The 18,753-nt window shown below is 38.9% G+C and overlaps 1 protein-coding gene across 2 annotated transcripts in view; it reads left to right on the top strand.

The window, feature by feature from the left end:
* arid4b (AT-rich interaction domain 4B) overlaps nt 1-18,753 on the top strand; it is a 109,531-nt gene that overhangs the window by 33,254 nt on the left and 57,524 nt on the right. For both annotated transcript variants that reach the window (XM_062058532.1, XM_062058533.1), the window contains exon 3: nt 17,533-17,646. In XM_062058532.1, the coding sequence (XP_061914516.1) occupies nt 17,533-17,646 (114 nt within the window). The remainder of the gene's footprint in view (nt 1-17,532; nt 17,647-18,753) is intronic.

The raw sequence follows: 18,753 nt of genomic DNA, 5'->3' as shown, positions 1-18,753 counted from the left end.
GTCATCACTGCATCATCTGTGAATATTGCTGATTAGATTATCCTGTAACCCACTATCCGGGTGCCATAATTGACATGAAGGCATTTTCCAAAAATTCATTGCAAGATTTGTAATCTAATGTCTTTTAGTCCAAGCATGGAGATGTGGGGTGACTCAAATATTGATACAGAGAATCAGCTGCCTTTATATTTGTGATGATACAGTGTGTGATAGATGGTAGACTAAGTGCAATGTAAAGAGATGACTTATGTTAGGACAACTGGTAACGTTTGATTGGACACACACTGAAAGACAGAGAGAGTGGGACAGATTATTTATTTAACTGAGCGCTTGGATATTAGTAATATGGTCTGCATGGTAACAGCTGTCAGAAACAGGTGGAACTGATGATGCAACTAGGTTATATTTTGCTTTCCATTGCTCAAGCGCAAATAATGCAATTAATCAAAAGACTGTACCAAAAGCAGTTGTTAATTTCTATTTAGTTAGCTTTTAAATTCTTCAAGATCACAGCTGACAAGTAATTTTGCTCATGCCAGGGTCCTTCATATTTCTTTCTGACATATGTCATAGGAACATTGCCTAATAAGAAGAAAAATACTGAGGGGTTGGTGAATCACTACCAATTAGAAATAAGTTAGACAAGAAGATAGTTATCTATCATGTGTTCTATTAATGATTGCGTTGCTCGTTCAGTCATCACATTTCTTCATTTATTTTCTTACAGATGTGATTTTAAACAAAGATATGTTATCCCTCCGCTGGGTTTAGTTTCCATGTCAGTCGCAGGTGTTTTTGGTCACCTCATGCCAAGTTCCATTTGTATGTGTTTAATCAAGCATGTGCGCCTGCGGTGTGTTTTCCACATCAATGGTGAAGCTGTGAAGGGCCCCAAAAGCCAGTCTTGCCTGTAATGCTTCTGTTTACTTTTATTATGACTTTATTATGAAGGATATCGAGAAATTATTCTTCTCCTAGATGGGAGCAGGTCTTATAAATTGTGTTTTAACATATTTTGAATCGGTGAAAAGACATTGCACGTAGAGCTGGGCGATATGGCCTTTGATTAATATGTCGATATTTTTAGGCCATGTCACGATACACGATATATATCTCGATATTTTTAGGCCATGTCACGATACACGATATATATCTCGATATTTTGCCTAAGCCTTGAATTAACACTTCATTCATATAATTACACCAGTATGATGATTCTATGTGTCTACATTAAAACATTCTTGTTCATACTGCATTAATATATGCTAATTTGAAACTTTTATGCAGAGAGGGAAATCACAACTAAGTCAATTTACCAATGTATGTAGTTAGTTATTTTATTTCGATAGTGTATATTTGAGCCACCCAACCCCCCTTAAGATGTTTTATTGCTTTTAGTTGTATTTTTTATGCAAGTGCACAATTTTGCAAACTAAGTATATATGTATGTATTTTTAATTTAACGTTTTAATTCCAATTACAACGTTAATTAACACGAGAAATACAAGTTTATTGCATTTGAAAGGATATACCTGCATTATTATTATTATGTATTATCATTAAATTAATGGTAAATTTGGTCTCATAAAAATCATGGCAATAATCATTTATCGGTTATAATTTGTTGGTCAATATATCGTCAAGCAAAATTTGTTATCGGCCTAGGCCTACGTTCCGTAACCTGTATAATAACCAAGCTGTAGCAACACTGTTATTGTAAGAGCGAACTCTAAGGAAATCTTTTTCTAGCGTAGTAACAAATCGGTGTGCTTCGCTATTAGCCGTAAAAGCTAGCTACGGCAAAAGATAAGCTAGCTTTTGTGTCCGCAAATTTTGCGTTTTGAGTTTGTAATGTACAACATTTCGATAAGACACCAATCTGTATTGACTGAAAAACATGAACAATCATATTACAGTATCTGTAAAGTATTATCCCACATTTCATGGTTTGTTTGTACACATCTAGCCAGACAGAGTATGCATGATACACACATGATGTGTATCGAGTGTGACTCACTAGATGAACAGTTGTCTGTTTGGTCCATCTGGCCGGGGACATTTTTCCAGTTTCTTTGGGGTAAGCATGGCATTTATGTCGAAATGGCTTGTCTCTAAATTCTACATTTTTCAGCTTTGATTCACTTTCATCTCACCCTCCCGGCTTCCGTCTGTTCCATAGCCTCCCCCTTGTGCCCACTTCTAGAAGCAGTAATTCACCCTCCGTATGTTTAGCTTAAAAAAGAATAAGGTTGTGAATCCTCATTTGTACAAAAATAGTCGTCTTCGTTGTCTGTTACCAAGTTTGCCATGATTAGAAGACACACACAACTTTGTATCTGGAAGTAGGAACACATTTGATGCCAGATGTCAGACGTGCGCTGCTATGGAAATGGAATTCAATGGGCCGAGGAATTGGTTCCACCTGTTCATAAAATGACCAAAATACGGTAAATATTGAACATATTACATATTTTAATGAATGTGTCTGTTACTAAATTATATATGTACTTGCAGTGTGTATACAAAACATTGATGAAGGATTTTGAAGATGTTTTAGAGGGCTTTGAATGCTACAACGTTGACTCCCATTAGCCGCATCTTCCACGTGTTTTTTTATCATTTTTAAAATCCTAAAAAAAAGACATGCGTGTTCTTATCTCTCATAATGATTGTGAACAATAGGCAAAATTCCAAAAAAAGTGCAGTTTTCTTTTAATGCTAACGTACAATGGACTAGCCCATAGACAAGCTAACACAAATTAGCTTGGCCAATCGCAGGTACATATACTGTATATAAACAATCCTTCACACTAACATTCATATCTATGGACAATTTACAGTCTCCAATGAAGGTAACATTAATATTTTGGAATGTGGGAAGAAACAGGATTTTCCGGAGGAACGCACAGGGACAAATGCACACTCCACACAGCTATGTCCAAACGGAGGTTTGAATATGCACACAGCGTAAAGTTAGACGTTATTATTGTTAGTAATGTCAAAAGATTTAGGGTGCTTTACAGCGGCTTGACCAAGATATGCATTAATTTACTTCAAATACCTTTCTCTTCAATTTTCTCTCCTCACTTTTGCAGAGTGTCAACTCGTTTAGGTGCGCAACCAGCTGATGTGCTTCTGAAAGGCGATTTAGATGCACTTCCCCCCCCCAAAATAAAGCAATGAGGAATGTTTTATATTTGAGCTGTTTTTCAAACATTATAGCCAAAATTACGTAAATAATAGACTATATACAGACTATATATGGTATATTCATCCATACAATACATTACTTAAATTTCTTTTCATGTTAAAAAAAAAAAGTTTTCATAGAAAAAAAAAGAAGGAAAACAAATATTTTGAAGGTGTGGCGGCAGTAATCTTGCCGTGGCGTTGCTCCATGATCGTTTACATGTAGGGGAAACCCTGACATGTTCCTTAACCAATTTCGGACATTTCATAAAAGTTAGGTTACATGCACCTGTAACTTTTTGCGTTATCTTGCTAACTGACATTTTGCTTTATTTTTGAGCAAAATAAAGTGCAAAATCACTAAACAAAATAATTACTATTCGCTCTGATTTAAATCCTTTGGTATTTGCCCTTTGCTTATTTCCTGGGTTTGTAAACAATAACAAAAACATCTTAACAATTTTTGATAATGAAAAATATCTATCTAATCCCTGTAGTATCGACCATATACTAATACTATATTTGATATCGTTACTGTCAATATTTATCAACCGGCCTAACCCTGTTTAGCTATTGTTTAGCGGTGAGCAGGATTTATTGTATTTTCCTACTGTGTGTAGTATAGCATGTTTAGATAGTCCGTGTCCATCCATTTTCTACCGCTTGTTACTAGGAAACTTAGTTTATTTGCCGTCATCAAGGTGATGATTGGTGACTTAGAAGCGGCTTCATGCTGCGGTGTGACGTCAGCTGCTTGCTTGTTAGCAAGGATGCTACAGTGCGTTGAGGACGCGGTCGTTTGCTTGTCACTGTCAAATTCGCAGGACACCTAGAATATGTCATCATCATGCATTATCGCGATAAAACGATAGTATTACATTTGTGGGCCAAATGTATATGTCGCCCAACTTTACTACGAGCATAAGTATTGCTTTTGTTCACACCTTAAATATGTGGGAAGTTAGATCACAATACATTTCCTCTGTGTTTATGGATATTTGAGCATGACAAATGCAAATTGGGCCCAAGTATTGTTACTTTTGCCCTGCTGCTCAGATGAGGACGTTTAGTAGCCACAATTTTCAACAACCAAGTACCTCCTGACTCCGTGGCAAGAATTAAAGGGGAACTGAACTATTTTTGGAATTTTGCCTATCGTTCACTATCATTAAGAAAGAAAGGACGGCGGATGTATTTTATTTTTTAATGCATTCTGACATGTAAATAAACATAAATAAAAGTCTGCTTACAATAGAGCCGATGGGAGGTCCTCTATTTTGCCCATAAAACCCAATAAATAACCATTCAAAAACCGTCAACAATGCTCGATTTACATTTTGTGACTTCATTATTAACCAAGTATTAGTGATATTGTTGTTATAAGTGATAACGCAGACAAACAATTCATCGCGGCGCCGTGATCACTGGCTTGGGTGGCTATGTTGACATCATCAACCTGCTCAGTGGCCTAGTAACCTACTCAGTGGCCTAGTGGTTAGAGTGTCCGCCCTGAGATCGGTAGGTTGTGAGTTCAAACCCCGGCCGAGTCATACCAAAGACTATAAAAATGGGAGCCATTACCTCCCTGCTTGACACTCAGCGTCAAGGGTTGGAATTGGGGGTTAAATCGCCAAAAATGATTCCCGGGCGTGGCACCGCTGCTGCCCACTGCTCCCATCACCTCCCAGGGGGTGAACAAGGGGATGGGGCAAATGCAGAGGACAAATTTCACCACACCTAGTGTGTGTGACAATCATTGGTACTTTAACTTAACTTTAAAGGCCTACTGAAATGAATTTTTTTTATTTAAACGGGGATAGCAGATCCATTCTATGTGTCATACTTGATCATTTTGCGATATTGCCATATTTTTGCTGAAAGGATTTAGTATAGAACGTCGATAAAGTTCGCAACTTTTGGTCTCTGATAAAAAAAAACCTTGCCCCTACCGGAAGTAGCGTGACGTTGTCAGTTGTTCACTCCCTCATATTTTCCTATTGTTTTCAACGCAGCTAGAGCTATTCGGACCATTACCCCATTAATTTGAGCGAGGATGAAAGATTCGTGGACGAGGAACGTTAGAGTGACGGACTAAAATGCAGTGAAATACATATTTTTTTTTCGCTCTGACCGTAACTTAGGTACAAGCTGGCTCATTGGATTCCACACTCTCTCCTTTTTCTATTGTGGATCACGGATTTGTATTTTAAACCACCTCGGATACTATATCCTCTTGAAAATGAGAGTCGAGAACGCGAAATGGACATTCAGTGCCTTTTATCTCCACGACAATACATCGACGAAGCTCTTTAGCATGAGCTAACGTGATAGCATCTGTCTCAAATGCAGATAGAAACAAAATAAATAAATCCCTGACTGGAAGGATAGACAGAAGATCAACAATACTATTAAACCATGTACATGTAACTACACGGTTAATAGATCTCAGCCTGGCAAAGCTTAACAATGCTGTTGCTAACGACGCTAAGGCTGACTTAGCAACTTAGCAACCGGACCTCACAGAGCTATGATAAAAACATTAGCGCTCCACTTACGCCAGCCATCCCTCATCTGCCCAGCACATCAACACCCGTGCTCACCTGCGTTCCAGCGATCGACGGCGCGACGAAGGACTTCACCCGATCGTCCGTGCGGTGGCCGGTTAGCATCGGCTAGCGCGTCTGCTATCCAAGTGAGTAATCCTTGTTGTGTTGCTACAGCCAGCCGCTATACACCGATACCACCTACAACGTTCTTCTTTGCAGCCTCCATTGTTCATTAAACAAATTGCAAAAGATTCACCGACACAGATGTCCAGAATACTGTGGAATTATGAAATGAAAACAGACCTTTTTTGTATTGTATTCAATGGGGAAGGCATACCTCTGTTCCCCGGGCTACGCCACGCGCATACGTCATCCTCCGAAGGCTTTTTCAACCGGAAGTGTGGCGGGAAATTTAAAATTGCACTTTATAAGTTAACCCGGCCGTATTGGCATGTGTTGCAATGTTAAGATTTCATCATTGATATATAAACTATCAGACTGCGTGGTCGGTAGTAGTGGGTTTCAGTAGGCCTTTAACTAATCAACTGGTGAGCTGTTTCCTCGCCTCGATGATCATGAAAGTTTATTGTAGATCATAAATCATGCCTCTCACCTTGATACTAGAAGTGTGAGGACGTACTCCGACACTTTGACAGCCAATTTATACCCGGTAATGGCGAAAAAGTGACAAAAAGACGCTTGGTTCTACCACCATTTTCTTTGCGAGGATTATGAGGCATTCTTCATCTAAACGGGAATATAACAATATTTTATCAGTCGGCTTCCTAAAAGACTTTATGCAGCAAGTGATGTTTAATTATGTTTTCTGGCTCTCATGAAATCTGCAGTGAATAGTAATCAGTGAGGTTGTTAAAAAAAAAAAGGGAAGTTCAAGATGTGTTTTTTAAATAATGCACCACGTATGCTTAAAATAATCAAAATACGTAAATATTAAATGTTATTATAAATGTGCCCGTTACTACATTACATATATACTTGCAGCATGTATATAAAACCTTAATGGACATGTTTGGATGTGTTATAAGGACTTTATAGGCAGAATAGAGCGACTCCCATAGGCTCCATTGTAAGCGGGCTTTTGATCGCATCCAGTTAATATTTAAAATGCCCATCCAAAAATGCCTTTAAAGGCCTACTGAAACCCACTACTACCGACCACGCAGTCTGATAGTTTATACATCAATGATGAAATCTTAACATTGCAACACATGCCAATACGGCCGGGTTAGATTAGTAAAGTGCAATTTTAAATTTCCCGCGAAATATCCTGCTGAAAACGTCTCGGTATGATGACGTTTGCGCGTGACGTCACGGATTGTAGCGGACATTTTGGGACACCATTGTGGCCAGCTATTTAGTCGTCTGTTTTCATGGCAAAATTCCACAGTATTCTGGACATCTGTGTTGGTGAATCTTTTGCAATTTGTTTAATGAACAATGGAGATAGCAAAGAAGAAAGCTGTAGGTGGGAAGCGGTGTATTAGCGGCCGGCTGCAGCAACACAAACACGTAGAGAACTGGGACAACAGAGACTCTTACCAAGAGGACTTTGAGTTGGATACGCGCTACCGTGAGTACGCAGCTGCGGCTTCCAAACATTTGATCGCTTGCCCGTACGTGCTTGCCGCTATGTGCATGTCACGTACGTGACTTTGGGGAAATATATGTGCTGTATGAACTTTGCGGAAGTGAACGGTACTTTGGGCTGTGGGATTGAGTGTGTTGTGCAGGTGTTTGATTTGTATTGGCGGGTTATATGGACGGGAGGGGGGAGGTGTTTGTTATGTGGCATAATAAATATAAGCCTGGTTGTGTTGTGGCTAATAGAGTATATATATGTCTTGTGTTTATTTACTGTTTTAGTCATTCCCAGCTGAATATCAGGTCCCACCCGCCTCTCACAGCATCTTCCCTATCTGAATCGCTTCCACTGCCCTCTAATCCTTCACTCTCACTTTCCTCATCCACAAATCTTTCACGTTGTTTGTTTTACAGGCATGTGATTTTTATGTCTATAGTCGGAAATCCGTATTTTTTAATATCTGCAAAAATATAAAAAATTATTTTCAGTTTTTCTTCGTTTTGTCCGACCTACAATGTGTGTTAAAATCTTGATCTGTCTCTTTGCCATAGCTGCCAACAACTACGGTTTTCCCATAATGAGTATGTTTTTTGATAATCCATTCCGGTTTACAGTTGCAGTGGTCAAAACTTTGGTTTTCCATAAAAAAATTATTAACTTAAAAATCGAAGCTACGTAGCGAAGAAACTCCACAGGCAGGGGACAAAATATACTTGTTGGTTTACGTATAAGAAAATCCATGATTGGTTGGTTGGTTTACTATGGTGAGTTACGATTGGTTAAGATTAGGGCAAAACATTACGGACAGGCCAATCAGATGTAAGATAGACACGCACATCCCAAATGATGACGAGAGAGTCGGAGAAGAGAAGAGGGAATATTAAAGCGGGCGATTTATTAAAAAAAAAAAAGTGGAAGGGATGATGTTTGCTAAGAAATTATCGATTTCAATGCCATTATCGAATCCTCTTATCGAACCGATTCTTTATCGATTCTCTTATCGAATCCAGATAGGTTGTGGTATATGGAAAAAAACACAATACTTTGTTGTTGTATATGGAAAAAAACACAATACTTGGTTTAACAAAAGCTCACTTTTATTTTTAAGAAAAAAATCAAATAAACAGAGCCAACACTGCCCTGGTCACTCTGGCTGTCATGAATGTCATCATCTGAAATAGGATAACGTTAACATTATCTTAATTCGCATGTTGCAAGCACTAGTTAATTAGACAGACCTGCAAACTCTGGAGTGGTGTAGGCTACAAGATACCGTCAACGTTATCAGACACATACAAAAAGGCTAACGTTAACGTTAGCCATTGACTATGCTTAGGTAACGTTAGTCTAACTAACATTACTGCAGTTCTGGTTGACATAAGAGGTAACGTTACTTTAGCCTAAAGGCTACAAGTGAGCAGATATGGAAATTAACCGGCGACAGTTAACATTAGTTACTCACCGTGCTTCGTCATCTCTGTCGCTGCTTCTCCATGTGTCGAAGACACAACACGCTTCTCTAACCTTCAGGTTATGTACGGCCTGAACATGTTTCAACATGTTTGTTGTAATGCTCCCCTTACAGGAAAGCCAAGCCTGGCAATAATTGCAGATAGCCGTTTCCTCGTCGTATTCCTTAGTAAAGTGAAGCCATGCCTTGGAGCGTTTTTTTCGGTCCATTGTTGTTGCTGCTTCTGTATCTGCATCCGAATGACTGAGCTACGTAATTTTTTCCTGTGACACGGGATTCCTTCCCAGGGATTCGAATAAAGAACTAGGGCTGGGCGATATGGCTTCTTTTTAATATCGCAATATTTTAAGGCCATATCGCGATACACGATATATATCTCGATATTTTGCCTTAGCCTTGAATGAACGCTTGATGCATATAATCACAGCAGTATGATGATTCTATGTGTCTACATTAAAACATTCTTCTTCATACTGCATTAATATATGCTACTTTAAAACTTTCATGCAGAGAAGGAAATCACAACTAAAAAGATCACTATTTTTTTCATACGGTGTTGATCTGGAAATGTTTGCCTTGGCATTTTGATGGTGTGGGCGTGTGGCACCGAACGGAGATGTTAACATGTGGAGGAAGCACTCTTCATTCTCTAGCAGAGGACTTTTCAAATGATGCTACATATTAGCAGTAATGCTACATTTTATAGCAACACTTTTGCCCCACACTTGACAAATTACGGTTGTCTGTTCGACATATTCCCACTTGAAGCCAAACCACCGCCTGCTGTTTTTTGGGGGAAGTAATTATTCCTTCATTTGTTACCAGATTCGCACCTTCTCTCTCTCTCGTATTACCACTCGCACGGCTACGCTAGCATCACAGCTAATGTTACCCATGCTGCTACCTCTTTGCTGCGCAAGGGCGTATACGTATGTGACGTATGTCGTGACAGTATGTGACGTGTGTAAGAAGCTGCGCTTGTCTGTCTGTGAGAAGGAGACACAGGAAAGAGCGAGGAGAGCCTGTAGTGTAATGCCAGCAGCTAAAAGCATCTGCGTGAGAACGTATACTCGAATATCACAATTAGTCATTTTCTATATCGCACAGAGACAAACCCGCGATATATCGCATATATCGATATATCGCCCAGCCCTATAAAGAACCAAATCTTTTTCTTTACTATAGTGGCTTCGATTACGGGAACCGTTTCTCAAAAAGGGATTTGAATCCATGTAATCGGTTCTTTTCTTATCGAACAATCGGGAGAACCTATTTTCGAACATCATCCCTAGATGGCAGAGGGATTCTCTTCCTTAGATTTTTCTGTTAGCGATGTAGACGACGTCCAGGCAACCCACGATGCGTCTACTTGGCCACATTTGGACAAATGTATGCGTCTGGATACAACATTCATTTAAATTGTTTACAATGTAAGCCCGAATCAAAACTGCTCTCGACATAAAATACGTGGAATACACATTTAAGAACACATATGATTGTGGCAGACATGTGGTGACTTTTGTTACAGTATAGCCTGTTTAAAGGCTACATTTTATTTTCATTGGTGTTTTAGAACATGACAGTACCTGACATTCTGTTCATTATTTTTGCTGTTTATATTTTGACCTTGAATAGATGAATCATACACGACTGCAAGATATTTGTTATTTCATGCTATAAATCACAAATGACTATTCAGATAAAGGAAGTTAGCTAATAGAATAAACATTGTTTGTACTCCTTATGATTTTTGCATTTGGAGCAGTTAGAAGTGTAGAGGGAGTCTAAGAGACATAAATTGGCTATAAAATCCAAGGCAGAATCCACTAAAGCAGAAACAAAAAGGAAAATACAAGCTCCTCAGAAAATTGCCAGGCGCTCTTATCCCCCCACCTGGGCACCGCCCTGGACCAGACTGGGGACCTGCAACCCCCAGACCCCCAGCTTATTTTCAGTCTTTTTCATTAAGTTCAAATCACATGGCTGGTTTTAAAATTATGAGTTAAAGGTTTGAGTAACAGGCTTCTGTAGTTCATCAACATGTGCACACACACACACATACACACACACACACACGCAGGAGCAGTACAGTATTAGTTTCTACAGAGTTTGGTGACTATGCCTATTGGTAGAAATACCATTGTTGTTTTCTGTAAATGTTTTTCCGTTAAAATTTAATCTGAGGAAAAAGTCAGCTCGGCTAATTTTTGTTAGCCTGTCCATGTGCGATAATTTTAAGCTAGCAACTTTGCTTGAATCCTTGTTTTTTTTACTTTCCTTTTTATATAAAGCTTTTATAGTGAAGAAGCATATACTATTGTTTCAATATTAGTAACTAAATAACACAAATAATGCAACATAAATCATACCATGTACTTTATGTCGCAGTAATTTGTTTAAAAAAACAGACAGATTTTGCCTGCTTAGAGTTGACACACAATCTTAAGTGGGTGGCTGTCATACCAAGAATTGAGCTCAGAGCACTAAATCAGTGGTCCCCAACCACCGGTACCGGTCCGTGACGCATTTGCTACAGGGCTGCAGAGAAACGTTAAATAATTTATAAACGACTGCATTTAACCTACTCAGTGGCCTAGTGGTTAGAGTGTCTGCTCTGAGATCGGTAGGTTGTGAGTTCAAACCCCGGCCGAGTCATACCAAAGACTATAAAAATGGGACCCATTACCTCCTTGCTTGGCACTCAGCATCAAGGGTTGGAATTGGGGGTTAAATCACCAAAAATGATTCCCGGGCGCGGCCACCGCTGCTGCCCACTGCTCCCCTCACCAATAATTTCACCACACCTAGTGTGTGTGTGACAATCATTGGTACTTTAACTTTAACTTTTATTTTCTCCGATTTAACTTTCACCTGTCCCACTAGACACACCAATACGCTTGTTTATAGATGTACAATAAAACTCCTCATAGAAGTTGCAATTTGTTATGTTTGTTCCAACTTTGTGACATGATACAATGCACATTAATGAACATATCAAATATAAATGTGACAGATTGTGGCCAAAGGCTAATTTCCATTTACATCTCATCGCAAAGAAACTATAATTCAGCGTTATAGTGAGTTGTATTTTTCATGCACTTATTTTTGCTGTATTTATCTGGCACAAGTGGAAAGCCGGTCCCTGAAAATAATGCCTACATTAAACTGGTCCGTGGTGCAAAAAAGGTTGGGGACCACTGCACTAAATGACAGAATCGCAGGAATAGAAAGTAAAAGTGAAATCAGTCATTCAATACAAACGAAACATCGCTTCCCCTAACTTCTCAACTTCTCACAATATTCACAAAAAGAGCTGATGAGAGCAGTCTACCTAACCGAGGTTTCATCAAGCATGAACGTGTCAAAAAGCAAAGGCTTTGTTAGGTGCAAATTGGACCCGCCTTTGTGTTCCATCATGTCATATATGTTATAAATGTGACAAGTTGTTGTCTCTACTGAGACAGCAAAATATATTTTAGAAGTTCATTCCTTTTAAATTAATGTAAATCGTTTTCATCTGAAATGATTGGCTGTCATTTATCATTTTAATTTACAGACTTGGTTCTGTTTCAAAACACTAAACCAAAATTCTGATTGAATCTACCTCTTAGTTATGCATGTTTATTTTTGCTGACAGCTTCTGTATGTCACCTGCATGATTAATGATGTTGAGGCCAGACTACAAGCTCGGTCACTCATTAATGCGCCGCTAAAATAGATCATCTTTACCTCTTCATCATCTCATAGCGAGTGCCAGTATTATCACTGTGTGTCATAATCAAATACAGCCACAAGCCGCCAACGTCCAAGAAAATACATGCCACTTATCATTTTTTTTAAGATGTGTTGCTGTTGCGTTCTCTTTCCTGCATGTTTTGATGTGCCTCTGATTACCCTGTCATGTCTGTTAGACAGCTGTTGTAATCAAAACCAAAATGCGGAATCCTTCCAACATCTTGGCATGAAACAAAATACGAGTGCACATATGGTCTCTGTCACTGCATTCCGTTTATGGATGCATTAAGCTTTAATTGTTGTAGATTAAAATGAGACTTAATTATAGTTTAGGAATAAAGATGCAAACAAGGCTAATGTAAAGAGCTTGTTTTGGGGGGATTTTTAGCACATCATCTGTCAACTATAGTTTTCCTATTCCCCAGGCTTTTCTTACATGTAGCTGTTGTTTACTGATGTAAAGAAGGCCAGGCTATTGTACTGTTGGCTTTGTATGAGTTCCCCGGGTTACAATAAACTCAAACAAGATCTGGATATACTGTGTATTCAGACAAACAACACAATATTATTCAAGCTATTATTGGCAAAACTGCCCAATAGCTGCTCAAATGTCTCATTTATAACAAAAAAAACATTTGACCCCTCCATGGGGCATCAATGTACTTGATTAATTTGTATAGATCAATGTCTCTTGTTTTGCACAGTGATTATTTTCATAGTGACGACAAGGAAGTTTAAAAGGTTACAGCTGCCAGGAGGTCTTAGCCAAGTGTATGCCTGCAAGATTTATGTTGGATGTAGTGTGCCAGCTAGGGATGGGAATCAAAAACTGGTTCTTGTTGAGAGCTGGCTCCCAGGGTTTTCGATCCCTGAAATCCGTTTGACAGTTTTGTTAACGATTCCGTAATTGATGCCTGTGGCATGCAAGATGTCACCATACCCGGCTCCGACAAGCAGCACACACGTTAGCATAATTAACGAGAAAGAAAGACAACAGGGAAACTTGCAATACTTGCAAAGTGGATATTGCATCACATTGAGGTAATACGAGCAGAAACACTAGCAGACAGCATGTGATAACATTGAATGAATGACGCGTTTTCGTTCCCCTCCGAGCACAAAGTGAATCACCACCAGCAGCAGCGGCAAATTCAGCACGCCGTTTGCTGTTAATACTGCATATAACTAATAAACTAACACTGATAAAACATGCTATTATTAACTGTAAACGTGAAATGAATGTTTCTCACACATCACATGACGAGACAACATCTGACCGGCAGTCTGCACGCCTCCTTCCGGTCCACTGCTGGAGACACTGTGCTTCCTAATAAAGCATATATGCTTATTTTTCTGCAAAATAAAGGTTCATTTCATAGTTGACGGTTGAACATTTGCACAGTGTACAGTTCTACATGGCTTGCTTGTATTTGTCTTTGGTTGATGTAGTTTTACTTAGCATATATGCTACATATATATACGTATATTGTATGACCATTTAAAAAAAATACTTTTCATTTCTGTTGTTTTATTATTACATTATATCTATCTATTCATATACCGCTTGTCCCTCTCAGGGTGGCGGGGCGGCTGGAGCCTATCCCAGCTGCACTGAGTGGAAGGCAGGGTAGGGTGCACCCTGGGCAAGTGGCCCTCCTCATCACGGTGCCAACACAGACAGTGGGGATGTAGGGTAGAACGCTGTAAGCAGGAAGTGAAGTGTTCGTAGTAGATAAGAGTAATTGTTTTTTGTGGACATTTCCTTAAAATTTCATCAAAATCCTCCCATAATTGTTTTGAGTTATGTTGCTAGCAAACACAAACAAACCCTGGCGAAAACGTAACCTGTTCGGCGGAGGTAAGAACGTCTGCGTTCTGTAAAGCCAAGCGTGCCCCTTTTGTCTCAAGCATTTACAAGCCGACGCAGCCGGCTGGTCACGGTGCAATGCACTGAGAGAAACCGCCAAAAAAAGCTGTACACTGTGGGAAATACAAGTAAACTAAAAAACTACTTGTTAAATCCTCCACCTAGGGCTGGGCGATATATCGCGGCTTTGTCTCTGTGCGATATAGAAAATGACTATGTCGTGATATTCGAGTACACGTTCTCACGCAGTTACTTTTAGCTGCGGGCATTACACTACAGGCGTGTCTCACACTTTATTGTCTCTCCTTCTCACAGAAACGGAAAACAAGCGCACCTTCTTACATACGTCACATACTGTCACGCGTGCAACGTCATACGCTCTCGTATGACGTTGCACGCGTTAGACAGGTAACGGAATGGGTAACATTAGCCGTCGTGCTAGCGGAGAGAGAAAGAAGGTGCAAATCTGGTAACAAATGAAGGAAGAAGAATTAATTCCCAAGAAACACAGCACAGGGTCCATCGTCTGGCGGTGGTTTGGCTTCAAGCGGGAATATGTTGAACAAACAACAGTAATATGTCAAGTATGCGGCAAAAGCGTTGCTACAAAAAGTAGCATTACTGCTAATTTGTAGCATCATTTGAGAAGTCACCTGCTAGAGAATGAAGAGTGCTTGAAACTCCGCATGTCAACATCTCTGGCCGGTGCCACACCCAACAAAATGCCCAAGCAACCTGCACATCAACACCATTTCCAGATAAACACCGTATGAAAAAAATAGTCAACAGAAGGAGATAACGTCCGCAGGAACCTACCACTAGCGAAGGACATACACTATTTGATTTCCTATTATGCAGCTAATTTTTATTTCACAGTTATTGAAATATCTTGTGTGACATCATGCAAAAAAGTGCACTTTATTTGTTCTAAACTATTGTGGTGGCGTTCTGTACAAAACGTGCACTTTAATTTAGTGTTGTTTTGATATGTCATCTTAGTGACATCATGCACAAAAGTGCACTAATAGCCTGTTTTAAAAATGTCTCTGACAATCTTGCACTTTCTGTTTTGAAATGACATGAATGTTTGTGCCACTGCTTAATAACTGTTTAATAAATACAGTTTTGGTCAATTGACTTAATTGTGATTTCCCTCTCTGCATGAAAGTTTAAAATGAGCATATATTAATGCAGTATGAAGAAGAATGTTTTAATGTAGACACATAGAATCATCATACTGGTGTGATTATATGCATCAAGTGTTAATTCAAGGCTAAGGCAAAATATTGAGATATATATTGTATATTGTGACATGGCCTAAAAATATCGAGATATTAATAGAAGTTAAAGTTAAAGGCCATATCGCCCAGCCCTACCTCCATCCATCCATTTTCTACCACTTGTCTCTCTTGTCACTCTGGACAAGGTGCCATCTCACAAACCATCACCCAGAAAATATATTTAAAGCCAGTGAAGCTAAGCATCAGTTTGTGAGGTATTTACATTACCCCGTAAGGGACAAGCGGTAGTAAATGGCTGGATGGATGGAATTGTTAGTTAACATTTCTAAGAAACAGCATTTTCCATAATTTTTAGATAACGTTTCTATGAAAAACCATTTTCCAAAAAATGTCCAGTGTAGAGTGCTTAAAGTTCAAGTGAACTTAAGTGAACATTATTGTTTTACACTTGTTATACTGGATGTTTATATTCTCGCTTTATAGACATCAACTAAGTTATTTTTCTAAATATTTGCTTGAAACAGTATATGTTCCTGCACAATTATTTGCATTTAAAGAAACATGTTTGTAGTATTAAATATGTTTACAACATTTGAGCATTATGTTATTGTTCAATCCTATCCCTCCTTTATTCATTCTTATGTCACTATTTGGCTCTTTCTTTTTTTTAAACACTCATGACCCACAAGCATTGTCTTCCCTCACCCACGCACAGAATGTTTTCTCTGTGTGTCGAACTTTCATTGAAGGAGATAATCATGCAGTCATGACTGAAAGCCAGTGGACTTGCTTTATGAGTGCTTTTTGGTTTTGTAGTCACAAAGCAGTCGTTGTGGCCTTTTTTACTTGCTCCCTCGATGGCTTCTTTCCAAATACCCACAGCAGATGGTATGCATTTGCCATGGATGAATCACCGAGCCGGGTGGCTTTTGTGTTACTGGCCTTGTTTAAGCAACATTTGTCTGTGCACCCTACTTACCTGCGCTCTCAGAAAACACCTGTCACTAGACTTGAATATTAAAAGTAGGAATGTTCCGATCAAGGTGTTATGCTTCTGATTCCAATACCAATCATCCATGAGTGAGATCGGCTGATACCAATAAAATGTATTACTGTACATTTTTCAATGTATTTATGGTAAGTGCTTTTGGACAGTTTACTAGTATCAACACAATATATAAACCAGTTCCTTATTCTTTTTACTACGTACAATTCTTTCTTCAAAACAAAGTCAACAGAACACAATAACTAAAAAAAACTAGAAACTACTATCTCAGGATTTTTCCTACATGTAATTGATCTTGGCGTAGAGCCATGGCCAAATAAAAGCCGCCACACTTGAAAACAAATTATACTAATATATTGTATGAATGGTTATTTATAGCCCATTATTCACGCACTATTGACTAATGAAAATGTGGACACCGAAACACTTTGATCACCGAAAAAACATTGCCGAAACAGGATGTTGTGATGACGTAACCAAGACGCACACAATTGTCATCATTAAGTGACAGCAGCCAAGGCAAGACAAACAAATGCCAGAAAAGTCAAACTGCAGTGGGTTTTACAGGTGAGCGATCAGACACGTTGGCATCGGTTGGTTTAGCCTTAGCCTGTGGCCAACTGTTGTCAAAGCTGTACGGTATTTGATGGAATCTATTGTTATTTTACAGACTTTTTTATTCTCACCGTAGTAAAACACGGGACAAAGTTTATCCTTTGACAGCTCGAAACTGAATGCTTATTTTTGTCTCTGAATACGGAACGATTCCGTTTTCAAGGGATTGATAGCAACCCTACTCATAGTTGGCCCATCGATCGGCACATCCCTCATTAAAAGTGTATTGAATTTAAGTGCTCTTCTGCTTTTTTCCCAGCAGACTCTGGAGGAGCCCCCATACTTGACAGTAGGGACAGATGTGAGTGCCAAGTACAGAGGGGCTTTCTGCGAGGCCAAGATTAAGACTGCCAAGCGGCTAGTCAAGGCTAAGGTAAGCCACATTTCAAAGCCTGATTATGACTGAGTATTAGAAATGTTTAGTTTCCACCAGGGCTGCATGATTTTGAGAAAAAACCTAATTGAGAATTTTCTCTCCAAAATTGCGATTTGCGTTTTTTATATTTTATACATAATGCAATAATTTATGTCACAAATATTTGGCTTTATGGAGACAGACTCAGAGCTTTTGACTACCGTATTTTCCGCACTATAAGGCGCACCGGATTATAAGGCGCACCTTCAATGAATGGCCTATTTTAAAACTTTGTTCATATATAAGCCGCACCGCATTATAAGGCGAATAGAATAGACGCTACAGTAGAGGCTGGGGTTACGTTATGCATCCCGTAGTTGCGAGACCTGTTGTGGCTCAAAATTGGTCTATACATAAGGCGCACCGGATTATAAGGCGCTCTGTCAGCTTTTGAGAAAATTGGAGGTTTTTAGGTGCGCCTTATAGTGTGGAAAATACGGTACATCATGCTCTTGAATAAATAATCGATTAAAACTATACAACGTTGATAATGTAATCATAATATATAATAATAATGTAAGTAACCATTTAAATTGATATAAATATTTAATTGTCATTGTTGTCTAATTGTTTACATTAGTACTGTAATTGGAAGGTAAATACCTGTATCTTAAATAAATAAATAACAAATTAAATTGACTTATTTCTGTATGCAAAAACGTAATCTAAATAAATATTGAACATCTTAAAGTGCATGATCCATGATCACAACGGCATTTTCACTTGTTCGTCCGTGTTGATGGGCTCATATCGCCCATCCAATTTGAAGCTGAGATATTACCACAACGGCACATTTGGCTTGGTAATCTCATGTTTTTTATCCTAATTTGTTACTTTGCAGCACTTTTTACTGTCGAGTCGCAAGGCTCTCTGTACTGTGAGTGTTGGTGGCCTCTTGCAGTTATTTACCACACTAATTAAAACCTTGATGTCGATTAGATTTTGATTAATCGTGCAGCCCTAGTTTCCACCACAAGTTAGCATCAGTGATTTTATATCGCTCTCATTTTGAGTACATCAATACGAACACTGTTGGATGAGCTCAGTTTAGAAATGATGATGAGG

The sequence above is a fragment of the Entelurus aequoreus genome, linkage group LG09, assembly GCF_033978785.1.
Source record: "Entelurus aequoreus isolate RoL-2023_Sb linkage group LG09, RoL_Eaeq_v1.1, whole genome shotgun sequence".
Taxonomy (NCBI): Eukaryota; Metazoa; Chordata; class Actinopteri; order Syngnathiformes; family Syngnathidae; genus Entelurus; species Entelurus aequoreus.
The sequence above is the reverse complement of the archived record's forward strand: the minus strand, read 5'-3'. Positions and strand labels throughout refer to the sequence as shown.